The sequence below is a fragment of the Poromitra crassiceps genome (genome assembly GCF_964638095.1).
Source record: "Poromitra crassiceps genome assembly, chromosome: 9".
Taxonomy (NCBI): Eukaryota; Metazoa; Chordata; class Actinopteri; order Beryciformes; family Melamphaidae; genus Poromitra; species Poromitra crassiceps.
Genome location: NC_139630.1, coordinates 49,131,027 through 49,158,834, shown reverse-complemented (window position 1 = coordinate 49,158,834; position 27,808 = coordinate 49,131,027). Strand labels below are relative to the sequence as shown.

General features: G+C 43.1%; 1 protein-coding gene across 2 annotated transcripts in view; it reads left to right on the top strand.

The window, feature by feature from the left end:
* The window catches only part of fig4a (FIG4 phosphoinositide 5-phosphatase a), a 79,411-nt gene that overhangs the window by 13,180 nt on the left and 38,423 nt on the right, over nt 1-27,808 (top strand). For both annotated transcript variants that reach the window (XM_083642653.1, XM_083642654.1), the window contains 10 exons: nt 4,012-4,168; nt 4,876-4,926; nt 6,809-6,969; nt 7,762-7,890; nt 9,494-9,594; nt 10,519-10,681; nt 15,703-15,800; nt 23,121-23,254; nt 24,386-24,502; nt 26,555-26,600. In XM_083642653.1, the coding sequence (XP_083498779.1) occupies nt 4,012-4,168; nt 4,876-4,926; nt 6,809-6,969; nt 7,762-7,890; nt 9,494-9,594; nt 10,519-10,681; nt 15,703-15,800; nt 23,121-23,254; nt 24,386-24,502; nt 26,555-26,600 (1,157 nt within the window). The remainder of the gene's footprint in view (nt 1-4,011; nt 4,169-4,875; nt 4,927-6,808; nt 6,970-7,761; nt 7,891-9,493; nt 9,595-10,518; nt 10,682-15,702; nt 15,801-23,120; nt 23,255-24,385; nt 24,503-26,554; nt 26,601-27,808) is intronic.

The following is a 27,808-nucleotide window of genomic DNA, read 5'->3' as shown; positions in this document are numbered from 1 at the left end:
AATGGAGATGGAAGAGGTACCATGGCATGGTGTATGTGCAGAGCAAAACCCAGAAATGGCACTGAGTAAATTTATGTCACTCTTTTTGAAAGTGGCTGACAGGCATGCACCTGTTAAAAAATGTACGGTCAAGGCAGCTAAAGCACCATGGCTAGATGAAGAGCTGCGAAAATGTATGTCTATGAGAAATGAACAAAAGAGAAAAGCAGGTGATTCTGGTTGTTTGGTTGAATGGCAGAGCTACTGTAAACTCAGAAACATGGTAACAAAATTGAATAGAAAGAAAAAGAAGGAATATTTTCAAACAAGGATAAATGAAATTAAAAATGACAGTAAGCTGTTGTGGAAGACAATGAATGAAGCCTTAGGTAAAGGAGTAAACAGTGTGCCTACTTTTATTGAAGATCAGGGGTCATTCATAACAAAACCGGGTGACATTGCTCAGTATTTTAACGATTTCTTCATTAACAAAGTTAACAATCTGAGGAGAAATATGTGTTATGATAAGGGGGAATGTGCTGCTAAGATAACGGACCGTATTATGAAGAAGAAAAATTGTAGATTTAAGCTGGAGACTATTGAAATTAAAAAAGTAGAAGAGCTTTTGAAATCTATTAAAAGTGAAAAACCAGCAGGGCTGGATAATATGGATGGCAAATTGCTGAAAACATCTGCACATTTGGTGGCCGGAGCAATCACCCACATCTTCAATCAAAGTATAAGCTGGGGCATATGCCCTCAGAGTTGGAAGGAAGCTAAAGTTATTCCGCTAATTAAAAATGCAAAAGCTAACCTCACTGGTGCAAATAGTCGACCAGTAAGCATTCTGCCTGTTCTAGCAAAAATCATGGAAAAAATTGTTTTCAAACAAATACAGAGCTACTTCACTAAGAACAAGTTGAATACACACTTTCAGCATGCATACAGGGAAGACTACTCTACCTGCACAGCATTAACACAATTAGTAGATGACTGTTTTATAAACATTGATGGGAAAAAAATGATGGGTACGGTTCTATTGGATTTTAGTGCAGCATTCGATGTGATTGACCATGGTTTGCTATTGGAAAAACTTATTGCATATGGTTTTGAAGACTCTGCTGTTACCTGGATAAAAAGTTATTTGTCCAGTAGGACACAGAGAGTGTTTTTTAATGGTTCATTGTCAGACATGAAAAACTTACAGTTTGGTATTCCTCAAGGTAGTTGCCTTGGGCCTCTCCTATATACTATATTCACGAACGATCTGCCATTGGTCTTAGAAAAGGCCAATGTGACGATGTACGCGGATGACACTACGATGTACTGGGCATCTGAGTCAGTGGAGGATCTGACAGAGGCTCTCAACAAAGAGATTCTGTTGGTCTTAAAATGGATAACTGATAATAGAATGGTGTTAAATAGTTCAAAGACAAAATGCATAGTATTTGGTTCGCAGAGTGTGCTGCAATCTAATCCAAAGTTAAATCTAATACTGAATGGAACAGAAATTGAACAGGTCAGTGAAACAAAGCTACTGGGAGTAACATTGGACAGTCATCTTTCATGGTCATCACATATTGATCACATAACTAAGAAAATGGGGAAGGGGTTAGCATTAATCAGAAGATCTGCTGAGTATTTAACATCTGATTCAGTGGTCCAGGTTATACAAGCACTGGTCTTGTGTCATCTTGACTACTGTCCTGCTGTATGGTCCAGTGCATCAAAAAAGGAACTAAGGAAACTACAAATTGGTCAAAACAAAGCAGCTCGTATTGCACTTAAATGTAATTACAGGTCAAGTGCAGTGCTAATGCATAAAAAACTAGCATGGCTGATGGTGGAACAAAGACTGCTTGTGAGTCTAATTTTGTTTTTCAGAAAGATCTGTGGTAGCAAGGAACCAGAATGTTTATATAATCATATTCAATATACATGTGACAGACATACCCGCACTACCAGACAGGTTGCGAGGGAGCATTTCACGTTACCTAGGCCTAGAACAAATGCAATGAAAAAATCTGTCATGTACCGAGCCATGTCTGAATGGAATGCTCTACCTCCTACAATTATAAATATAGAAAGTAGATATAGACTTAAAAAGAAGCTAAAAGTACATTTTATAATTTCATAACTAGTTAATTATACGCAATGAATGGAACTGGTATTAGAAATAGTGATTATACACCTAGATATCGTATAGAGGTGATAGTAATTAATGTAGTAATATAGTTAGACGTTATATAACATAAGGATGTACTATGGATGGACAGATAATAGATAATGATTGTTAAACGGATAGTAATGTATTAGTTAGGCTATAGGTAGATGTATTATATTATAGTATTATATGCCTGTATATATTGGATAGTATTTTAGGAATATTGTGATGGAGGTTACATGGTTATTTGGATGGACATATGCTGTATTTAGAACCAGGTTGAGTGAGTTTTTGTTTGTTTTCTCTTGTTTGTCTTAAATTTATGATTTTAAAATGTGTTTTGTCTTTTACTTTGCATATTTGTAATGTATCTGTATTGTTTGTTTTGACTGTGGACCCCAGGAAGAGTAGCTGTTGCCTTGTGCAATGGCTAATGGGGATCCTAATAAACTAAACTAAACTAAACTAAACCACTCTTTCCTAAAGCTAGAAACTGGACATACTTTAGAACATGGACCACTCTTTCCTAAAGCTAGAAACTGGACATACTTTAGAACATGGACCGCTCTTTGCTAAAGCTAGAAACTCGAGGACTAACCCTTGAATTTGTGAGTGACTGCGATGTGAAATCGGGCACTGCCCCACAGACAGGGGTGTTGACTTTGTTGATTTTTGTTTGTTCTTGCACCCAGATGGGGTTTACATTCTTGGTCCATGCCTGTTAGCAATGCTAGAATATAAACTTTGTTTTGGTGTGACAGCTCAACTTAACATCTTATGGCTCCACAAAGTCAGCGCCCCATTCATTGTCTATGGAGCAGCCCCTGATTTTGCATCCCAGTGGCATCACAAGTTCAAGGGATGAGATAATACAAACCTCATCCCACTTGCTAATTGGGTAATTCTAGGCAACTGGGGCATCCACGATGGTAACTAGTCCAAATGTGGGAGGGCTTCTGCATTGTTGACTTTATTCAGCTGCAAAATTGAATCTATGAGCCACAATTCAGCTGACAACAGATTAATCTTGGCGGCAATATTATGAAAGCAGTAAGTCTCGAAGGCTCATTTATGTAACTGGCCTTGATGAAGTGAATATTACTAACATAATTGGACCATTATATAAAAAAAGACACGCAGACATAATCTGTTATGCATTGAATGTCATAGAGGAGAAACTGGTTTGTCAGAAGCTGAAAGCAGATCATTGAGTATGTGTGTGAGCTGCTTGGAGTCATTTCTGGGCCAAGGTTGAATTAGAATGGATGTAATGGTGTTATGTACATTTAGTGTATATAATGGAGTGTATTGTTGCACATCCAAGCAAAATAGGGAAATGTCACCACTTACCAAGTAGCCCACAAATTCATGTGTTCATTTGTTTTGTATTTTCAAGGCCCCAGTGAATACTCAGGAAACTGAAAGGTTGACCTACCTACATGGCACAGCGCCGCCCACCTCCCACTATCCAATCAGAGAAATGTTTACATTTTCTGGCAAACGGAAGGTCAGATCCTGATTCCTGTAAATGACTATTATATGTATTTTTTCACCCCGAATCCAACGCTGCCACCCCGAGTCTGTACGAGTTACGGTTGCGGAGATACGTCCGCCCTGCATGCAGAGCTACAGGAGAGAGACAGAGTACAGCGGGGGGTTGGGAGTTCCAAGTTCCTGACCGAACAACACTATTTCACTGAACACTGAATGCAGATTTAATAGAAAGTGTTGTAGTGTGATTGACACATTATATGCTGGATGACTGTGTTGACTCATTATTGTTTGATTTGTTACTTCATTTGATTGGTTTATCTTAATAGATTTTATATAATGTGTGTGTCTGTGTGTGTGTGGGGGGGTCTTGACAGGGTTTGTACGTTTCCTCGAGGGACACTACGTCGTGTTGATCACCAAGCGCAGAAAGATGGCCGACATTGGGGGCCACTCCATCTACAAAATTGAAGACACAAGCATGATCTACATCCCCAATGACTCGGTCAGGGTCGCGCACCCCGACGAGGCCAGGTACTCTCTCTCTCTCTCCTCTCTCCACTCTTCACTCGCTCGACCTCCCCTTTCTTGGAGATGTTGCCATGGAAGATTGTGTGGCCAGTCAAGTCTTTTCATCTCAGGCACTCTCTCTCTCTCTCTCTCTCTCTCTCTCTCTCTCTCTCTCTCTCTCTCTCTCTCTCTCTGCCTGTCCCCCCCCCCCTCTCGCTCTCTCACACACAAACCTACACCTCCTCAAGTACTTCCTTATCATATTGAGACAGTACAGTAATTGACCCCTCATCCACTCAGCCTTGCCACTGCTGTATCATTAAGACAAGACAAGATTATAGGGTGAACCATCATTGATCCCAGTGAGAACAGTTGGCTGTTAGAGCAGCGAAGGTAATAGGATTGGCTTTGTTGCATTATTGTCTGTTGAGGCAACTGCCGCTGCAGCAGCGATTGCTATCTCACTCCGCCGCTTCCATGACGACTCCAGTGCCTGACCCGCACAAACCCATTTGCATGTACCCAACCTGTCAGTCTGGGGCTTTGACACAAGCAGTGACTAATGTCACTTGTCATCTGGCTGTGTATGCTTCAGTTGTATTTATTGTGCCAGTGGAGCACTCACATTGTTTGTGTACAGGGCTACGTAAATGCCACTCCATCAGTCGAATGCATGTCTTCTTTGTTTCATTGTGAGTTTGACTGACTGGGTGCTGCTGGCTCTCTCCCAGATACGTGCGGATCTTTCAGAACGTGGACCTATCCAGCAACTTCTACTTCAGGTAAGCCAGGCTAGTGACGTACATGCCCACCGTCCATGACGTGCTGCGGGAAGGAGGTGCGCAGTGTACACAATGTTCTTTACAGACCAAGAGTGTCTGGTGCTTAGTGTTTGCCTGTTCAAAACCGGTCCCTCCCTATTACAGAAATAATATTGTTGGCCATTTTTTTACTAGTGTCCGAATTCTGAACTGTTAATTTGATTCACTATATATAGTCCACTATAAAATACCCACAATGCACTGCAATTTCTAGTGAACAGCGAATGTACCCTACATTTTCTCCCGTACACCACATTGCAGTGCTGTCATGTTTATTCAAAGGGGAAGAAGAAGAAGAGTGAGGTAGTGTCCGAAACTCGTTCGATCGTTCCCCATATAGTTCACTTAAGATCAACACTACATGGGGACGAGTGAGTGAATGAGTGAACCATTCCGAACACGGCTTGTGTGTTGCACTTTCTCTTCCAGCCGAGGCCTTAGAGCTGCTCAGAATAGGAGTGATTGATTTGTCGGACCTCGGCACGTTACCGGCCACGTGCGCGTGTACAGTAGGAAGTAAGGAACTCCGATGAGGGCTACTAAAGCCCAATTTATGCTTCGTCTGCCGACACTTTTGAAACGGTCGCCGACAGAAATGAGGACTTGAGTCGACACTTTCAAGTGTCTGCGAGCAGCGTCTGCTACCTGGTGAAATGTCTAGTGTCACTGACTACGTCACATAATGTTGCGCAAGTCTGATTGGCTATATAGACGGGCACGCGCGACTTCCTTGTTTTAGTTTTCACTGAAATGAAATTAATGAGCGTGTTCCCGCCTCCCGGTATTTTTATCAGCATGTCCTTGATGTATGACTTCGTGAAAATCACAAAGAACACCGTGACCAACTTCCCAGAGAGAGAGGAGGTGATTGTGTGGTTGTGTGTCGTTATATGCGGCTGCAGTTACATCTTGCCTCTTGGGTTCACTGACAGCATTCCCTCTCTTGCCTGTCTGCACTAGTTCTCTGCCTCCCTCTGTCTCTAGCATCACGTGACCGTTGCGCCGCAGAGAGAAGCATAAATGCAGCAACATGAGCGACACTTTATTTTTCGTCTGCGACCATGTGCTGAGCGACACTTTCTAATAAGTATAAATTAAGCTTAACTTGTGAGCGTGCATGGCTTCATCCGTGTCTGACCTTCAGCCTGCTGCTTTCCTCCCTCTTGAGTGCGCCCTTGGTTGCCAGGAGGAGTGCGCGAGCCAGCTTCAAATTCATTGAACGTTGGAAATATTTTCGGAGCGGCTCCTCTGTTGTCCAGCTTTGGTCGAGCTTCACAAATATTGATTGGACTGACCCTAAGGATAAAAGATATGCATTTTTCAATGGTTTGCCATTTCCCTTTGCTCCCAACTCTGCACACGATTCCTATCAGTGATTTCTATTCTAGTAAGTTGTCACTACCACTATAGCAATGGGTCTAGTTAATTCTCTATATTTCTTTAATATTTATCCTTTCATCTAAGGACCAAAGTTCTGTTTTGAAGTAGAAATGGTTGCTTCTGTTACAGTTTAATTTACCATTGTAGATAATTGAACTATTGAATTTTATTATGGTTTACATTACTTTATAAATTCATTCTGCAGTAACTACTCTGTCGACTCTATTTGTGACTATTCCTGTCAACATCAGAACAAAAATATCTATACTATACTATGGAAAATATATATATTTAATACTACTAAAAGGTCACACTTCATGGGCACAATTCACATCCCTGTCTGACATGGATTATGGCTGATAGTTGCACTTTTACAATGTGTGTTGAAATAATTTTTTGCATGCTGTGCCAAATCATGAATGTGCTGTGAGACTGACTATACTGTACATACTTGACCCTGCAGCTACAGCTATGATCTGAGCCACTCGCTGCAGTACAACTTGACTCTGCTGCAGAGGCCCTGTGAACTGGGCTCAGCGGAAGCCGGCGCCGAGGAAGAGGTCCACGCCCACAGCAAGCAGGACAGCTTTGACATCTTTGAGGATGAGGGGCTGCCCACGCAAGGTAAGCCAGAATTAACCCATAACCTCTGTTCCGCTATTCCTCGGGCTGCTGATTCTTTGAGATTAAAGTCAGAACTCGTGAGAATAACGTCAGAATTATGAGTTAAAGTCAGAATTATGAGATTAACCCCCCAAAAAACAATAACCGCCTTTACTGATTCTATAATGAGGATTCTGACTTTAAACTCAGAATTTATTCTCAGAACTGAGATTAATCTCCGAACTCAAATCAAATTTGACTAACAAATTTCCCTTTGGGGACAATAAAACTATTGAAATAAAAGTATTGAAAATTAAGGTTTCCTAAACCTCTAACGTACATCAATATTAGTTACACATAGCAAAATTGTTCTATCTTCATTGAAGACAGCCAGTCCAAAAGAGGTAGGGATCCAACAACACAAGCGTAATACCACTTACAACTTAGCGCTGTTTCTGAATATGCTTATTAAGCAGCCTGTGTCACCTCAGCTGAGCTTCCTTTTCCATGTGTTACTATCTAACTGATAATTTGGTCTAATCCCGGTTCAGTAAGATGTAGGGATGCACCGATGTGAAAATGTGGGCCGATACCGATAACTGATATTAACATTGCTGGTATGGCCGATAACCGATATTTACCGATGTCGATATGATCTGTATGAAAACGCATTTCTATGAGAATAAAATTTTGAACATACTGAAAAACACATGTAAACTAACATCTGCCGATACCGATATGATTGCCGATATATCGTGCATCCCTCGTAAGACGATCTGGAAGGTTTTACGTGTTCCCGCTCTTCCACCACAGTAGTCTACGGCCTGCAGAACGAGCCGTACTTCAAGTACGTGTGGAACGAGAAGCTGGTGGCACGGGTCAAGGACTCAGTGCATCACGACTGGCTCATGTACATCATCCACGGCTTCTGTGGCCAGTCCAGTATCCTTTTGTCACGTCGGCGTGAGGTTGGATTGACCGTTGCAAGATTGTCTTCTTGCTGTTGCTTTTGTGTGTGCTTGCTGACTTTTTCTTTTATTTGCATCAGCAACTTGTATTTTCTTTTCTTTTTCAGAATAAACTTATTTTGTTAAGAATATACCAATCAAAAGTTTGGAAACACCCAATTTTCTTTATTTATTGCAAATTTTTACTAATAAATGGAATTATGCCATGACCAAAAAAAAAAAAGTTAAACCAAATTAATCAAATCGTGGTTATATTTTTTAGATTGTTTAAAGTAGACACTCATTGCCTTGATGCAAAGGCAAAGACTTTGGAAAGAAATTCATACATCGGCACCAACTTCACTATTTATATTTGTGAAACTAATTTCAAGCATTTAGCATATAAGCCTTTAGACCAAAATGTCTTTACACAGTAATGAAAAAAGTGCCTTCAGTCAGATGTGTCTAAACATTTAACTGGTAGTACACTTATTGGGATTTGAATTTGTATGGACAAAAATATACAGGCAAAGATTAACTGATAAGCATAAACTTTACTGTGTTTTTGAGTATCTCGCAAAGCGTCATATAAATAGAATGTATTCTTATTAAATGCATAAGGCATTAAAGATAAGAGCGGAACAACACTGGAAGGCTCATGCTCTCATCCTCTATTGTTGAAATGTGTTTGGCCTTCAGCGAAACACGTGGAACACATGGCGAGGCAGCGTGCCGCTCCCCCCAAAACACAAGCAGCAGCGCTTTGTGTAGATGTTCAGGGCCTGAGGAAAACGAGTATGCTGGCAATTAAGAAATGGTGATCAGATATGTAAACACTAGCGCATGCATAATCTCTCTGTTAACTGGAGGGGGGGGATCAACAGTGTGCATATTAATTAGATGAGCTAGATAGTTGCTTTGATTGGATTTTGATTGGATTCATTTATTACAGTAAAAGGCTGCCTTGGGTTACCCATCGTAAAGGTTTCAATCTAGTTTCACCTCCATAAATCACGCCAAACAGGGAGAAATGTGTTGGGCTTTTTGCTTTTCAGTCCAAAAAGTTACTCAATGACATTTTCTCAGTAATTAAAAACAAAGGTACCGTATTAATAAATGAATACATACAGTATGCCGGGCCGGCTGTTGTGTTATGCCTTTGCCTAAGGCCGCACTGTTGTCAGCAGACTGAGCTGCTGTTTAGTGTTTACAGTCAACAAGTGTCTTCTTTCTTACCAGGCAGCATGCTACCACATGTGGCCACTTTGCATTTAGACAATTCCGGGAAGCGATTTGGCTTTCGGGGCTGTTTTCTGAGAGAGTGGCTGGGTGCAATATTGGGGACAACTGATGGATGGGGCAAAACCAGAAATTTTTAGTTATTATGGACTGATTATGAGGAGAAGGGGAAGAATGAGTCATGTGTAAAGAAAAAAAAAAGGTTGAAAAGAAGCTATCAAGTGCTGTGGGGGCGAAGCGGATGGGAGACGATGACAGATCATGGCTAGGATGGAAAATAACATTATGCATGTGCTTGTTGTAAGGCCTTGCTTGTTTGAGCGCTGTATTAGTACTCCTCCTTAACCTGCCGACTACAGAGCTTCTGATCTATGGCCGACCGGTTCATGTCACCCTCATCGCCAGGCGCTCCAGCAAATTTGCCGGCACCCGCTTCCTCAAGAGAGGAGCCAACTGCGAGGTACAAGGGTTACCAAGACAACCGGGAAGAATAGATAGCGGGAGCAGGGGTGAGAGGCACCGGCATGATTGAGATGAGTCAGGCTGGCTGCATGCGGTTAATTTGACCTGACTTGTGTGTGTGTGTGGGGAAAGAGAGGAAGTTACTTTAAGAAAGACATACTGTAAGCCCCATTCGGAATCGGTCCCTATGACAGACTATTAGCGACTATTTAGTGTGTCGCTATTTTTTTTAATAGTGTCCAAATTCTCAACTGTTAATTTGATTCACTATTTAGTCCACAAAAAAAATACCCACAATGCACAGCGATTTCTAGTGAACAGCGAATGTACCCTACATTTTCGCCGGTGTACCACAATGCAATGCAATGCAATGCAGTTGTCTTTACCGAAGGAGAAGAAGAAAGTCGTTAGCTCGCGAGCTACTGTAACAAGCTTGTGAGCTACTTCACCAGCAAAGCTTGCTATTAGGAGACAGCACCACAGTTGACAAAACCACACATGCACGTAATTAGAATTTCAATGATTTATTTTGGATTTAGCAGTCAAAACATGCAACATCAATACTACCTGAGGACATTTCAATCTGCTCGTGAGCTCAGTTGTTTATGTGATAGTGGGCGCGGATTGCTCGCGTCACATGAATACCCGGCGCATCGGGTGAGGCAATGATCTCCAGGGAAAAAAATCTGTGTAGTGTGCCAAACTCATTTTGATCATTCCCCATATAGTTCACTATATGATAAACACTATATGGGAATAGTGAGTGAGTGAATGAGTGAACGATTCCGAACGCGGCTATAGATTTGACCCACTTCCTTGCACTTCTATACCGAGATTGCATTGGATTTCAGTTTTCCTGCTTTACTTTACATTGGCAAAAAGTAAATAAATAAATAAATAAAATGTTTTCTGGTGCCTCTAGGGTGACGTGGCCAATGAGGTGGAGACGGAGCAGATCATCCATGACGCCTCCGTCATGTCCTTCACGGCGGGTAGCTACTCCTCCTATGTCCAGGTGCGAGGCTCGGTCCCACTCTACTGGTCCCAGGACATCTCCACCATGATGCCCAAACCCCCAATACGATGTAAGACCGCTGCTACACACCAGATGTCTTCCTCGTTTTATACGTCAGCAGCTCATCTGTTGTACAATATCAGGATAGTCTGGTCCAGATATGAAAGATTATGTGTTAGACAGAGACAGGTTTCTCTCGAACACTCATGCAATAATAGCGGTAATAGTAAAAACCCCCGTTCTATCCATTCAGCAAAGTTAGAATTTAGCTGATAGCCCAGCCCAGGCAGACACGATCAGGGATTTAACCACCACAGTAAACGCACATCTGAGCAGACGTCTTGTGTTCTGCTCTAGAACCCCCAAACCTGTAGTTTTTGGTGTAGTCTTTTGGTGAGTCAGCCCATGAGATGTATCGGCGGTTTTACCCCACTCGCGCGCCAGCCGTTTAACATTTTGTGGGCGTTCCCAGACATGCGGACTGTCTCTATGATGTAAGCTAAAGACAATAATATAAAAGTAAATAAGAATATTCTGGTGAGAGAAGCAGCTACAGCTATTTTAATGTAACGTACAGTGATGGGGAGTGTGTGTGTGTGTGTGATTCCATGTCGGTGGGGGGTTTCGGGCCTGTTTGTGAGGCCGGCTGTGGTCGGGGGGTGTCTTTAGCAGTAGGCGGTTTCTCGCCTTGTTGATGAGGCTGATCGCAGTTGAGAAGAAACTCTTGTGACGAGAGGTTTTGGTTTTGACAGACCTCAGACTCTTGCAGAGGGGGAGCATTTCAAAGAGTTGGTGCCTAGGGTGGGAGGAGTCGGCCATGATCTTTCCTGCTCGCTTCAGCGTCCTTGCAGTCCTGAAGGGATTGCAGGTTGCATCCACTCACCTTTTCAGCACAGCAGATGATACGCGGCAGTCTGCTAATGTCCTTGAGAGTAGCAGCAGCGTATGACTCAATGAGGGAGGTATTCACCTTATGCAGCCCCACCCACTTGACCCATTGTATCATGACTTCCTGTTCAAAACTCCGGCTGTTTTTCCTGCTAAAACTAGTCTGACTCACCTGGTCAAACCTAGTTTGACTCACATTATGAGTCAGACTAGGTTTATGAGTCACAGGAAGTGTAAATACAATCGAACTTCTGATTGTATTTACACTTCCTGTTAGTCTCTCAAGCCAGACGGTCTCTTCTGCATAAGGTGAATAGAAGTGTACCATCGCTGCCTTTGGCACATTGAATTTCTTCAGCTGCCGCAGGAAGTACATCCTCTGCTGTGCCTTCTTGCTGAGGGAGCTGATGTTCAGCTCCTACACTTCAGGTCCTGGCTGATGGTGCCCAGGAAGTGGAAGGGGAGTCGCACAGGGTGATGGGGGGTGGGTGGGGCTGCGTTCCCTCTGAAATCCACAACCAGCTCCAAGTTGTTTTGACCGCACCAGGTCGCCAGATGGTCAATCTCCCACCTGTATGCAACATCATCATCGTCATCATCACCATCACCACCATCACCACCATCATCATCATCATCTCCTCTCAACATAGATAATACTCAAAATCACAGCGTGGTTTTGCTTCCTTGTCAAACACTGGATGCATTTTATTTTTGCAAAGATGGAAAAAGGGAAGGGTCAATCCAGGATGCCGTCTCTCTCCGTTCCTCTCTCTCCGTTCCTCTCTCTCTGTTCCTCTCTCCGTTCTCTGTATCCATTCTTCTGTCACATTATGAGTCCAACAGGATCCCTGAGACTGACATAGGAGACGGCTGTGTGTGTGTGTGTGTGTGTGTGTGTGTGTACGTACGTGTGTGTGTGTGTGTGTGTACGTACATGTGTGTGTGTGTACGGGGACTGTATTAAATCATCTTATCGTTTCTTTCCACCCATTTGCCCTTTAATGCATCCTTGGATGACATTTGCCTGCGTGAGGGTGAGACACAGAGGGTGACATTAAAATCCCTCCGCGGATCAACTTACCTCATCATCCTCCTCCCAGTTTGCCGCTTTTAAGTCAGTCCTTATCTGACATTTTCCAAATCGTCCCCAATGCTTACACAAGCGTATGTGTGTGTGTGTGTGCGTGTGTGAGTGTACAGGTTGGCGTCATGTTGTTGCATCTCTGATAACTCAAGTTTATTCCTGAATAGCTCCTCTTTTAGCTGCTGCGTTTGCATCCATACTGAAGTTTCGTTATTTCAATTATCACACTCAACTGATACTAATTTGATTAGGCAAAGACACAAGGAGTAGTGTCTTGGACTAGGTGGTATCTTCCTGCTTCAAGTGGCCTATATCTGCAGTTAAACCATACCCGTTTGACATGTCTTTCTTTGTGCTCTGTCCACAGCCTTGAATCTTGTGAAAATGACTGCCGCCCTCATCGATTCACAGCTAGGCCCACCTGAAAGCTGACAAATCATCTAGCCATGTTCACGTCCATATTTGTGTGTCTGCATAGAATGACACCCATTAGACAAATCTGGGTCAGTGAAACAGTTAAGGGGTGATGTGAGCCCAGTGCCTATACATGCAGAATACAGTAGTAGACCACATCACACCATTTGTCTGCCAAGACTCACTGCAACACAAGTATGCAATGTCTTTATGATCACCCTGAAGTAAGTGAATGTCTTTGTCGAGAAGGAGATGACCTTATATGGCCTGCATTTATATAGGGCTTTTATCCAAAGCGCTTTACAGTCAGTAGGTACATTCACCCATTCATACACGGATGGCGGCAGGCTACCACGCAGGGTGCTGGCACACCATCAGGAGCAATTTGGGGTTCAGTATCTTGCCGAAGGACACTTCGACATGCAGACTGGAGGAGGCGGGAATTGAACCACCAACCTCTTTTATCCAAAGCGATTAGTGGACGACCCGCTCTACCTCCTGAGCTACAGCCGCTAATGGTCTGACTTCATTCCATATCCAGAGTGCAATAAGAATAATCTGGGCTCTCCTCTCTCTTGAATTCTAAGCAGTGGACAAAATGTAATTATGTTCATAAGAAATGATAGAGGAGTGAAGTTGAGAAGTGTGTGTTGTTCGCAGTGCGGGGCGAGTATTGTCTGCGATCAGTTAGGATGAACCTAACTGAACCTAACCTGAGATGAACCTTTGTGCGCGTGCGTGTGTGAGAGAGATGAACCGTGGCCTAATCTGACCCATTTCCTCTGATCCGTCCTTTGCTTTATTTGACTGGTCCAACTCAGTGACAGGCCGCAGGTGTGGGGCCCCACATGAGCAGCCGATGGAGACGTTAACGAAGATTGTAAAATGAAGGATAAACAGATGAAAGAAAAACGGAGAGAATGCATGAAGAGGTGAACAACAAGCGGCGGCCGTGGTCAAAAGTAAATTGGCTTGCTGAGTGTGGCATTGTCCCGCACAGCCCAGTATAATACTTTTATTTGGCCATTCATGTTGGCCTTATGAAACAGACTGACCCAATTAATATCAGAGTGAAATCAGGTGGGGGACAATGGATTGAGCCCGGTCCATCAGTTTGTTCATTTGCACAATATCCGACGCTGTTGATGAGATTTATTTGTATATATATTTTTATTGCAAAGCAAGGTGCAATTTGTACATGGGTAAGTAGTCAAGCAATCATATATATATATATATATATATTTTACAAGGACAAGTAATGATAATGTGCAACTTAAAATGTACAATTTTCTTTTCTCCCTTTTTTTTAACACATTGACTGCCAGCCGTTTTTTTTTGTGCTGTAGGTAGCTTTTGCCAAGCCGTTTTTTGAGGATTCTGGCATGATTCTGGCTCATTTTACAAGAGCCGAGGATTCTTTTCTGCTTGGAGTTTGTCAACACAAAGTTCACAAAAGTACTAATAGAATGTGTGCTTTCTCTGTCTAAAAGAGTTAGTTTGTAGAGTTAGTAGTTATGTAGATATTAGCCGTTGAGTACAGCATGGTTTTAGCGTCTGAGAGTGAAAGGTGAGATAATCGCAGTTTTGTGAAATTCAATCAAACAGGCAGAACAGTCACTTTAACCATTTATTTTTGGCATCAGTGAGAGATCAGACATCCAAACAATATACGGTAGTTCCGAACGCCCTCTCCTTCAACTCCTCCCTCCGTGGGCGTGTCTAGTGGCTTTCAGCCTGCGTTTGTCACAAGTGAGTGCTCTGCTGCTGAGTTCGAGCAGCCTCCCTCCCTGGCAGCGAGTGTGGATAGGTCTCACTCGTCTCTTGGGTTTGAGAGCCCCGATGAAGCCCCGTGCGACTCTAGGCTTTATGCTGCCCACCCATCCATTTCTGGAACCCCCCACCGCAGCAGCGCGAAAGCGCCCCCGCCTACAGTATGAGAATGAGGCTCGTTCGTTTCTGACTGTAAAATCGCCAAGCCATTTCGTTGAGAATGGAGGAAGCAGCCGCGGGAGGCGGCTGCTTTTGGTTGACTTTATCTCTGTCGGGAGAGGACCGTCGCCACCTAGCTGGTCGGTAAAATAGATTACCGGTATACACATTCAATACTTCCAATATCTCCATAGGAGACGCGGGGGGCATTGATCCACGTAGCACCGTCAAAAAAAAAAAATCGCTGGCAGTCAACCGTTGGATTATTTTTGACGTATTCATACGTCAATGGCAGTCAACGTGTTAACACCAACACACAAATACAAACAAACTCGGACGGAAAACAAAAACAAAAACACATACACATACACTCTAATATTACAGCGTGGTGAATGTTTTTTTTTACAAAAAAGATATGTATATACATGTATGTATATAGTATATATAATGTGTGGGATCCTGCACAAGGCGGGGTCTATGGGAGACCAGCTGGGCGAATCACCCATCGCCCCTGACCTCGTCGAGGTAGGCCAGAAACGGGTCCCAAACAACTAGAAATCTCCCAAGTGAGTTGGTCCTCAGGAATCTGAGTCTCTCATCATCAGTATAACAGAGAGCATGTCCATCAGCCACAGCTGTTGACATTTTGATGAAGCTCTGGGGAATGATGCTTGTCATCCATCATTCATCTTAGTTGTCTGTCTGTCACAATTTCTCTGACGCCACTGATCCTGTTTTCACCAAACATAAAGGAATCAATTTGACTTCTCTTCCAGTGGACCAAGCTGACCCGTACGCCCATGTAGCTGCCCTCCATTTTGACCAGATGCTGCAGCGATTTGGCTCGCCCATCATCATCCTCAACCTGGTCAAGGTAATACATACACACACACTTAAGTGCAAAATTGACTTTAGCCTTACTTCCTGTTGCTGAACAAGTACCCAAAAAAGGAAGGATAAGGCATCACGTCAAAGCCTTCAGATTTAGCTTTCTTTTAAAGTGAGGGCGGGCAGGGACCAGGGTAAAACCCATAAACCATCATATCTGTGTCGTTTTCCCTTTGATTGAAAAATGCTTCCAACGCTGTGACGTGATTGATGTCTTATCCGTCTTTACAGGGTCCTTGTTGCTGACTGGAAATAAACTTGAGTCCAAACTGTTCCCTAGCAACAGAACTCTTGTGAAACGGTCTATAGTCACAGCAAAACGCAATGATTGATTCAAGGTTAAAAACATAGAAACCATATAACAGTGACAGTTGCATTGCAATTATACATGTGAATATATATATATACACACAATATATAATTGTTGCATTAAGACCTGCTTCTCAGAGCTAGTGTTATGTAAGTCACATGTGGATCTTTGCTAAGGACCTGAGTTAGGCTCATGTTGTTGTGTAATTGTTGACCAGGGTCTTGAATGGTATTGAGCTATCAAGCTTCTCCTGGTGGTTGGTAATTACCATCTGCTGAAACACTGCCTTGAATATCGATCCCCCGCATCGCCTCGCCAATAACGTTAAAGCGAGGTGTGCGTGTGTGTGTGTCTGTATGTATGTGTGTGTGTGTGTGTGTGTGTGTGTGTGTGTGTGTTTCCTATGCATATCTCTAGAACTGTTCATCCGATCGACTTCATACTTGGCGAGTGGGTCGCTGCTGGGACGCTGAGAAAGTGCAGTGTCGAATTTGGACACAATATTAATAAATTTGGACTCTGCCGGGACATACCGGAGGATTGCCGCAAACACTTCCCCCCCCCACACACACACAGCACTCTGTGCAGTTGGGGGGCGGGGCATGAGGTGAACAGCGCTCTGTACGCTCAAAACGAGAAAGCTGCAAGGCAAGCAAAGAGACGTAACTTAACTGGGTCATTGTGAACGTAACCTGCTCGCTGGCAGCCAGACACCCCTCCTCCATTCACAATGCTCACCTGCCTCTCTCTCTCAAGTGAGACTAAGCTAAAGCTACAGTACTATTTTATATTATTAAAAAGAGCCCGACCCACCCCATCCCTATCTATTCATAAAAAAATCGGCACAGCTAATCTGTCCATGGACCATGGAGAGACACAACGATAAGGCTGACTGTACTGTAAACACATCCAAAACCATCAGAATCTTAACGTGAACTAAAATCACAGACAATTATGATGTGAAACAGACATGAAGGCCCAAGAAGAGATGTTTCAGTGATGGCTGTCTGCAATCTGAGTCTGTCACACAAAATTACAGTTTAATTCCCCCCCTTCCAATTCAGGATGCTTTTGTGTCATACAAGGCTTAATAAATAGCTCCATTATTCTGGCAATGAAACACACAGGCTTATCCATACACATTGCATGGGGCTTTGGCTCCATTGTGCCCATAAGATGTTGGTGTGAGCTTTTGCACACAGATGAAGCGTTGACTTTAGTATTGCTAGGGAACGTAACTCTGTTCTGGCAGGTGTAGCGACGTGCAGTGTGGAGTGTCAAGTTGTTTTCATGCACGGTTAACACAGGCCAAAGAATCAGCCCCTTCCAAAGAGGCATGTTTTGAGCAGGCACTGCAGCACTAGTTACTCCCAAAACACACAAACACACATGCACACACACACACACACAAACACACACGCACGTGCACACAAACACACGTGCATGCAAGCGCACACACACACACACACACACCCCACTGATGAAAGATAACACGCATCACTGCTCGCTCACACACACACACACACACACACACACTGACCTGGAGACCTGCTGTTTCTCCACGTCTCCCTCATCTAGACTTTGTTCATGTAACACTGTAAAAACAACCATTACCCGTCACGTGCACATGGACATGCAGCCGTCATTGGCCTAAATACACAATCTAAAGTTTGTGGTATGATTTTGCACTTTTGTTTGTGACAATTGATCCTTTTAATCCTTGTATACCAGGAAAAAAGTCGTTTTTGAGACCTGAGGCTAAGGGGAAAATTAAAATTCTTATATAGGCCAAATACAAATATAGGCCATACACACTAAAAGATGACTATAAATGCATTTTATGCATAAAATAATATTTTATTTATATATTTAAACCTTTTTAGGTGTTGAGCGTAGTGTGTATTTTTAGTTTTTTGCTAAATAATATTCTTAGACTGGCTCTTACTTAGTTCAGATGGTGTTGTATTCCACTTCCTTAACTGTGAAAAATACAATTAATGCTACAGCATTTTTTTTTTTTTTTTTTTTTAAGCTTTTAAATGTATACAGTAAATGAAGCTTCCAGCAAACTGCATCCCCCATAATGACAATTTACACAATATCTGTTCAAAGTACTTTTCTTTGACACTTGATACTGTATATATTCAGATTCATTCTATTGCAAAAAAAGATAACAAAGCAAAACTGATAAGTCCACGTCAAATCCACATCAAAAACCATGTTGATTTTTCAGCCACAGCCCCACGTGTGTGTGCTGCAGATGGACTTTTTCTTTTTCTTGTGTTCTTTTTTGAACCAGCCATCCAGGTATTTTCTGCATTGGCTTCTGCACGCATGCGGGCACACACAGCCATACGCTCTGTGTAGCTTGGGTTTCATGCTCACGTTGTCACTCACAAGAGGAGCCGCTAGACAAGGGACCAATCGCAGAGCTCAGCGGTCCGCACAAGCTCCAGCCATGTGATACTACTATACTATGGGCAGTGAGGGAGGGGACCCCCTGCGTATACTCCCTCTCTCCTATCCCAGAGAGAGGGGGAGATGACGGAACATTGCAACTGAGCATAAAATAATGATAGCCCTCTCCGTCGTGGGTGTGATTGGGGTCGCCATGTCGGAGGCGGGATGGGTGCATGGTTTTGACTCAAGCTCGTGCATGTTTCTCGGGGCGTGTCGGTAGAGAAGGAGAGAGCCTGAGAGCGCACATGGCCAAGCATGTGTCCACACGACACGTCTATCCCTTTATCCAACCAGCTCACTTCATTCAGGTGCCGTTCTTTTCTTCCACTGGATGACTTCCACACACCCCGCCCAGAGACGCCGCTGTGTGTGTGTGTGTGTGTGTGTGTGTGTGTGTGTGCATGCATGCATGTGTGCACATGCTGTCATTCATGATCTGTGACTGCAAGCTTCTGGCCATAATGTGCTATGCTGAGTATTGTGTTCACATGAAACTAACGCATATATTAGGAATAATGCCCATTTGCCTTACAATACATATGGCTCATACCTGTACAGTGGATGTGTCTTTGTGTGAGTATACATAGATATTATATTACTATAGATGGGTCACTGCAGGCTCCGCCAATTCTAACAAATGGTAGCAAGTCTCCCAAATGTCTGTATGCCTGGTGACGCGGGGTTAGTGCTGAGTCTGACCCAGCAAGCTAACTTGAAATAGAGATTGTGAGTTCCCAAACTCCACACAAACCACACATATAAACACAAAGCTGCCCGTTGTTAGCTCAATACAGTTGAAACTAAGATATTCCATTAAAAAAATATTCTTTCTAGCCACAGATTTAGCTACTACATCAACGAACTTTAGCTTTAGCTAATTGCTCCCTGCTAACATGAGTTCCTGGTGTCAAATCTCGCGAGAGTGTGTTGCTGAGATAGACAGGTCTTGAACAAGTTAAATTTTCTCCTGATCTTTCTGTCTGAAAAATACCATTTTAGTGTCAGACATTATTCAGAAGATATGTGTCTTCATAGCATGATGATGCTATTAACACATTGAGTGCCAGCCATTTTTTCAATCCTGTAGGTAAGTTGTGCCAGGTTTTTTTTTTAGGATTCTGGCTCATTTTACAACAGCCGAGGATCTGTTTTCTGTTAAGACTTCGTGAACACCAATCATCTAAAAATAACTAATAGAATGTGTGCTTTCTCTGTCTAAAAGAGTTAGTTTGCAGAGTTAGTAGTTATGTAGATATTAGCCGTTGAGTACAGCATGGTTTTAGCGTATGAGACAGCAAGCTGAGATAATCGCAGTTTTGTGAAATTCAGCAGAATAGTCACCTGCCTGTGATTGTGGGTGCCTTTGGGCGAGTCTGTATACTGTATTGTGTGTGTGTGTGTGTGTGTGTGTGTGTGTGTGTGTGTGTGTGTGTGTGTTCGCGCGTTGCTCCGCGGCTCTGGGGGGAGGGGATCTCTGTCCGTTCTGTGTGTGTGTCTCCGGGCTCCTCCCTCCGTCTGTGCTGCTGGGAGTTTCCAGCGAGTTGAGCAGCCTCTCCCTGGCAGCGAGTGTGGATAGGTCTCACTGTCTCTTGGGTTTGAGAGCCCCGATTAAGCCCCGTGCGACTCTAGGCTTTATGCTGCTCACCCAGTCCATTTCTGGAACCCCCCACCGCAGCAGCGCGAAGCGTCCCCGCCTACAGTATGAGAATGAGGCTCCTTCGTTTCTGACTGTAAAATCGCCAAGCCATTTCCGCGGGAGGCGGCTGCTTTTGGTCCACGGGTCCCGTGGCTGTGGCTTTCTCTCTGTCTCTGTCGCCACTTAGTGGTCGGTAAAATAGATTATACACATTCTCTTGCTCCAATAGTTATCTCGAAGATGTAAAAGGGGTTGATTGATGTCCCACCGTCAAAAAAAAAAAATGTTTATGTAAGACGAGTTAGCTCGTCCTTGGCACTCAAGCGCTGGATTATGTAAGACGAGTTAGGTCGTCTATGGCACTTAATGTGTTAAGGTAATAAGATAATATCATACCTCACCTCGGTCAGGGTTTTGTCTGTTTTGTTTTGTTTTGTTTTGTATTTTTATTTTCATTTTGGCATTTGTCTGTTTTGGTCTTTTTTTTTTTTTTTTTTTTTTTTTTTTTTTTATGAGATGGACATCATTGTGTAATCCATGTATGTACTGATGAGAAGAACGTAACATATCATCCTCAAATTGTATGAAACTAAAGTGGATGATTAATGTGCCCATCACTGTTTAATTTATTTGCTGTCTATGTTACTGTGTCTGAATTGCTGTAATAAAAAAAAAGTAAAAAAAAAAAAAAAGAAGATATGTGTCTTCGGAGAATGGGCAGAATATTTACTACAAATCGGTCATAATCTGAGATCACGTTGACTTTTCCCATTGACTCCAATAGACTCAGACCTGCCCAAAATCTCTTAGTAGCCATTGCTGTGGAAAGCCATGGGCAAAATGACAGGAAGTGAGTTGAAGTTGGGCCGTCTTGCTTGAAATCCCATCGTCTTTGGAGTATACATGTGTGTCTGTATTGTCTTTTGTGCATGTGAAGTGTGCGTGTGCAATTACATGTAGGCCTACGAGGCCCCTTGTGTGTGTGTGTGTGTGTGTGTGTGTGTGTGTGTGTTTTTTTTTGGGGGGGGGGGGGGTTGAACTACTGTAGGCTGTGGGGGATGTGTTGTGCTGAATGGGCGATTAAAGGCACTGGTAATTTGACTGGTTGCTGTGGACATGCAGACTGGGAGTGTGAGCTGCTAAATGATGCGTCCAAGCTGATTATCACCCAGTGTGAGCACTCCACTGTCTCTTTAGTCACCCCGTGTGAGCGCTACACTGTCTCTTTAGTCACCCAGTGTGAGCGCTCCACTGTCTCTTTAGTCACCCAGTGTGAGCGCTCCACTGTCTCTTTAGTCACCCAGTGTGAGCGCTCCACTGTCTCTTTAGTCACATAGTGTGAGCGCTCCACTGTCTCTTTAGTCACCCAGTGTGAGCGCTCCACTGTCTCTTTAGTCACCCAGTGTGAGTGCTCCACTGTCTCTTTAGTCACCCAGTGTGAGCGCTCCACTGTCTCTTTAGTCACCCAGTGTGAGCGCTCCACTGTCTCTTTAGTCACTCAGTGTGAGTGCTCCACTGTCTCTTTAGTCACCCAGTGTGAGCGCTCCACTGTCTCTTTAGTCACCCAGTGTGAGCGCTCCACTGCCTCTTTAGTGAGAATGAAAGGTCGCACAGTGAGGGAAGCAGGGGAACATGGGGAACCAACAGAATGGATATGTAATGACAGAGAGTGACTATTCATGGGTTTTCAGTCGCCGAACATTTTTGAGGACCGAACACAGCACACAACTTTTTAGTACCTGCTCAAACCATGCCCTCTTTGAACTCTAACTACTCTTTCATACTTTGTACTACAAACTCCATTCAGACTTTAAACAGATCAACACCGTTAGGACTTTATCACTTTAATTCAGCTTTTTGATTAATTTTTGTGTTTTTTTGTTTTGTTGTTGTTGAGAAATCACAGTTTTAAGTTTTAGACTTTTTTCAACCTCATAATGGGATCTTATGGAGCCAGCCTAGAGTGCATGATATCGCAATTCACTCTACCAGACTTTAAAGGCTGCACTTTTGACTACTGTAACTTAACACATTTTAAACACTATATACAGCTACTTCTGCTCTCTCACAATGTCAATATATAAGTGATGCATTGTCTGCACTTTGCAGACATTAACATTTGTTTGACACTAGTGTTTGACTCTATTTAGGTCTAGGTCACAGAAAAGGTTTGCGTCTGTGTGCGATTGTTTACTGTCCAACTGGATGCAAGCAAGTAAGTAGGGACACCCCATGAAGTATTTCAGTTAGGAGAGTTCCACATTAATTCAACACTTCATGCAACCTAGCCTATTAGCCATCTGTTTTGAGGAGATGCAGAAGATCTCAGACTGGGTTCAAATAGCATTTGCCAATAATTTCCAGCATGTGTTCTTAACCTGATTGCAATAGAAAAATGTGGAGTTTCCCACATTAGGACTGGATTGATTCAAATCCTTCTCTGTGATGTTATTGCTCTATATTATTTGAGCGATTACTAATGGATTTGATGAAGATGTCGTGGTGAAGGTGGACAGTCTGCTTGATTAGTCGACATCCTTGAAGAACACACACACATGTAGAAACATAGAGATATGCTGGATTGCGAGTGACTCACTCGATGTGTCCACTGTTGTCTGAAAATAGATAGGAAATAGATTTCCTCTCGCAGTGGAGAAGACTCGCATCAGAATGGGTGGGCCTGGGTGGGTGAGTGCAGAAAACAGACAACTCTGGCACGTGTTTGGCTGTGTCTTCTTGTATCCTCATCACAGCCTTTTGTGCCGCCATTATCTCGTTAGAATTGTATATGGTCCTCTTCAACGTGATCCACAATAATCCTCAGGACTATTCTTGCTCTGCTCGTTCTCCTACAGACGTCATGCACAACATGTGACATGTGTCTCTGTGTTGTGCTGCAGAAACGGGAGAAGAGGAAACACGAGAAGATCCTGAGTGAGGAGCTCTACCCAGCCGTGACCAACCTAAATCAATTCCTGCCTCCAGACCACTGCATCGACTACATTGCCTGGGACATGGCCCGCTACACCAAGAGGTAGTAGCAGCAGATGTGCAGGCCTTGTTAGCTTAAATGCGTTACACAAACATTTATACCTGACGATGATATCAACACATGATATCATCATCATCAAAGATCATCACACATGAATACAATTGGGCTCATTGAATCCGTAAGAGTCTCCGCTTTCCAGCCATACCCAATTTATACAATTCCAAGACTGTTTAGGGACCCCAGTATGCAGAAATATTGAAATAGACGAAAATAACACATTTATACTGCATGCAAAAAACAACATGGTTTCCCCCCCCCCAAAAAATGCATGGGATTAGCATAAAGTGGGCAATGGGCATGCATGTAAAGTTGAGACTCGTGGGCACCCATAGAACCCATTGTCATTCAGATATCTTGAGGTGAGGGGTCAAGGGACCCCTTTGAAAATGGCCATGCCAGTTTTTCCCTTGCTAAAATGTAGCATAACTCTGGCCCCTTCCCAACAAGCTGGCATGACAAGGTTGGTTACCTTAGGTCTTCTAGTTACCTTAGGTCTTCTAGTTTGATATGATACCAGTATCTTCACTCTAACTTTAACAATGAGCCCACCACAGCCTCTGAAAGACACATCGGCCTATTTCAGGCTCAATGTAGTGACATATTTCAATCCTGCATCCTGCTGTTGCTCTGTACCATACACCAGATGCTCCAGCAGGACTGAAATGGTTGTAAATAAATGTATTTTGTGCTGAGGAGGAGAACAACATGAGATTTTCTTGATTGAGTTTGATTTGATGCAACCTTTCCCTAAGCCCCTGTGGTGTTAAGATGTTTCCTAGCTTGTGTCTTAGTGCCTTGGGGAAATTTGAATAAGCGTCTTACAATTAGTTGCAAAATAATACATCAGTATTGTAGCTGCAGCAGCTACCAAAACACAAACAAATGCACTAATTTGCCTAATGTTAATATAACCTTCATCTAAAGAATTTTCTCTGGTGCTGAATTAAGATGATTGATGTCCACTTTCTCTCTCTCTCTCTCTCGCTCTCTCTCTCTCTACTTTCTACTTTCAATTCTTACAAGTGGATTTCTCATGCAGTTGAGGTCCCTTTGTCTGTATACCCTAAATAGTTTTGAATACATTTTTTTTTTTTTTATCTCTCTATCTCTCAGTAAGTTGTGCAACGTGCTGGACCGTCTGGGTATGATAGCGGAGAACGTGGTCAAGAGGACGGGTTTCTTCATTAATCGCTCTGACTTCTACTGTCACGCGCTGAGACCAGATGACAGGTGAGCTTTTTCTTCTGATGCACCCCGCACACACGTCACCTCTGCTGGTCACTTTCAGTCACATGACGTGTTCTCAAGACAAACACTCCCACGAGTGCTTTACACTTCCAGACAAACCAAACCACCAAGTAGAACTTATTAGGTTGTTTGAGGAAAAATGTGGCCGGCTCAGTCGGTGCATCATGATCGCGATGATGAAATGTGCTGCATAGACCAACGCTCTTTGATATGTTTTTAATTGTGTTTTTTATATACAATAATAGAGTTCTATGGCTGCTGGGACACAGCTGCATTGGGCACCGGCTAAATGGATGAGACTTGTGTTAGCAAAACAAAAGCATTGCTGATTTTATTTTCATAGGATTTGTTGACCGTAAGCAATGCATTAAAAAAACACCACTCTTTAAGCAATTTATTTACAGCCGCTGCAATTTGCAATTTGGAAATTGAGGTTCATATTGCAATTATTTTTCTGATGAATTGCTCAGCTCTAATATATTTAAGCAAATGGTTTTAACCAGACGCATGTGTTAGAGACCACACCACCATCTTTCCTGACCCTTCTTCTAAAACCCCTTGAGAAGGCATATTATCCATGTTTGGGTTATACATATTCAGAATCACAGATTTATCGACAGTGCTTAAGCTAACACCGATGTGAATTCTTAATAGAGATTGGGTCTGAGTTGCATCGCAGAGGGTTTTATGCTAACTGGCTGAGTGGATGGATTTCCATCTACTTAACGCATGGCTCTCCCGTATGTCTGTCTGTCTTAATCACTTACACTGAACATTGCCATGTTACAGTACATAACTGAACAACCATGCTACAGACTGTATTTATTACCCTTAATGTTGCATTACCCCGACACCATCTCGCCGTCTCATTGATACGATGATACGCTCTCTCGCTTGCCTTCGCTCTCATGCACACTCACATGTGCGCACACCAGACACTCATGTTCATTATGTGTTTCATATACAGCTGCTTTAATGATTATGCTACCTTCAGCGTAAGCCCAAATGAATCTGTGCTCATGGACAATGAAGGCGATCAGAGTGATTGTTGTGCTGTCTGTCCCTGATAATACTGTCCAAGCTTCATGTTCTCTCCGGTCCTGTCCTCTACTTGATACTTTGACATAAATGGTAAATAAACTGTCAGTCTGACGACCACTCAAAGCACTTTGCAGTATGACTACATTCACGCTCATATTCACACACCAATGGCATCTGCAGCCACGAAGGCGCCAACTGCTCCTCAGAAGCAGTTAAGGGTTCCGTTTCTTGCTTGAGGACACTTCATCATGCAACCCCCAGAGCAACAAGCCTTGAACTGTGGAACCTTCTGATTCCCAGATGACAGCTCTACCTCCTGAGCTACTCCCCCCCCACCCCCACCCCCCCAATACAGTGCATACCCTGGCCACACTGGCTGGTCTCCTCCATCAGGTCACTGAGTCCATGCCACGAAGAGATGCGCTCTCCTTTACAAACAAGCCTCTGTCCTTCAACAACCACTTTATTAGTTTTCAGCTTTCCGCTTCCCTTCCACATATCCAAGGTTCCTCGCACAGTGATCTCTCACCTCGGCTGATTTCTCGCCAGGCGGCTGTTGTTTGGAGGGTGGTTTAAAAAGAAAGCGATGAATAGAGAGAAGTGTACTGCATGGGCTTTTCTTCAACTTTTGAAAATGAAGAGAGAAGGCTCAAGGCCAGAACTTGTCCATGCACATCCTCTTAAAGCCCCCCTCCAGTGTATTTTGACATTAAAAAAAAAAAAATATATATATATATAGAGTCTATATATAGAGTCGTGCAAATTAGCATGTGACGTCATCTAACGGCTTTTTGAGCAGCCAATAGCGACTTTGCTTGGAAAAGAGTTTGCAATCCTGACACCGGGACTCGAACCTACCGACCCTCGTGTTGGTAGCTACCCGGACGCCTGATTTGTTGTTATTTTCGGTACTTATGGGGTTCAGTGTTGAAAGGAATAATTTGTGTTCGAGGAATCTCTCTTATTTGATTTTGTTGTTGTGATTTTTTTCAGGTGGCGAGATGTAGGTGGACACAAAACATTCACTGGACGGGTGCAGGTAAGCCACCTAACAAGTGAGGTTTCATACCAAATTTCAATCAGAAGGCCGCCATATTCGCATAACCTGATCAGCCCGTGACGTCAGTCAAATGACATCAGTTATGACGTCAGTTCATCCTAGTACATATAGCGAGGGTTCTACGTCACCTCCCTCACTGGCGGATCATAGCAGCAGCTGGCATCACGGCTGTTCATCATCTCCTCTGAAGCTGTCCTCTGATGCTGTCGTTTCGCCCCAACCATCTCCCCAGTCCACCACCAATGAGTCTTGACTCCCAAAGAATTCCCCACAGGGGGCATTCTCTATCCTAGCCTATTCAGATGCCCTCCTCTCACCTCAAGAGGAGCGCCACCTGGCAAGGGAGTCATACGCCAAAGTAATTGCCATGCTTGCCATTTGCTAAATAAAGCCACTTGTTAAATCTTACCGACTGGCCTCTCATAATTGAAATACATTAGGTGATTATTTTCCTTTAACCTCAATTCTATTTTCGTCAACACAATGTATTTTCTCCTCATACAAAATTGAAATACTAGAAGTCCACGTGGAGAGCACAAACTTCCGCCAAGGCCAACAGTCCAGTCTGCCATGATATGCAAATCTCGTGAGTCGGATCGGAACCGCGCCCAAATTTCATAAGTTCTTCCTTGGCCTATTATACACCCTTCCACCGTTTCATGTAAATCGGCCCAGTAGTTTTCCAGGGACCGAAAACATAACCTCCTTGGCGGAGGTAATAAAACAGATGGCAATGCAAACATACTGAACTCGGTTGACGGTCACCAAACTTAATTTAACCCTGTTATGTATTGGTTTATGGCAATTTTTCTAGGCCAGGGATACAGCTATTCTCTGTACAGCATTATATTGTAAGAGCATTGTGTATAATGGCAGTTACTTAAGTGGCCTTTTTTCACCAATTCATTGCAATACATGTAGCTGCAAAACTAGAGCAAATTATGTAGTTGGGTATTCAGAAGATGTAGCTGTTATGACCTTTCCTGGAAAACTTGTAATGCCAATAGTTCATGCAGTGAGTCCATGCAGAACATTTTGCTTCTACATTGATCATTGTCTCGTGATATTTCACTGCCAAGAATTGATGGGAATAGTTTAATAATTGGTCTGTTTATAGAAGATAAATGGAATAAATGGATAAATTGAAAGAAGAAGAAAAAGACATTTGTGGTCTTATTCCAGTAATT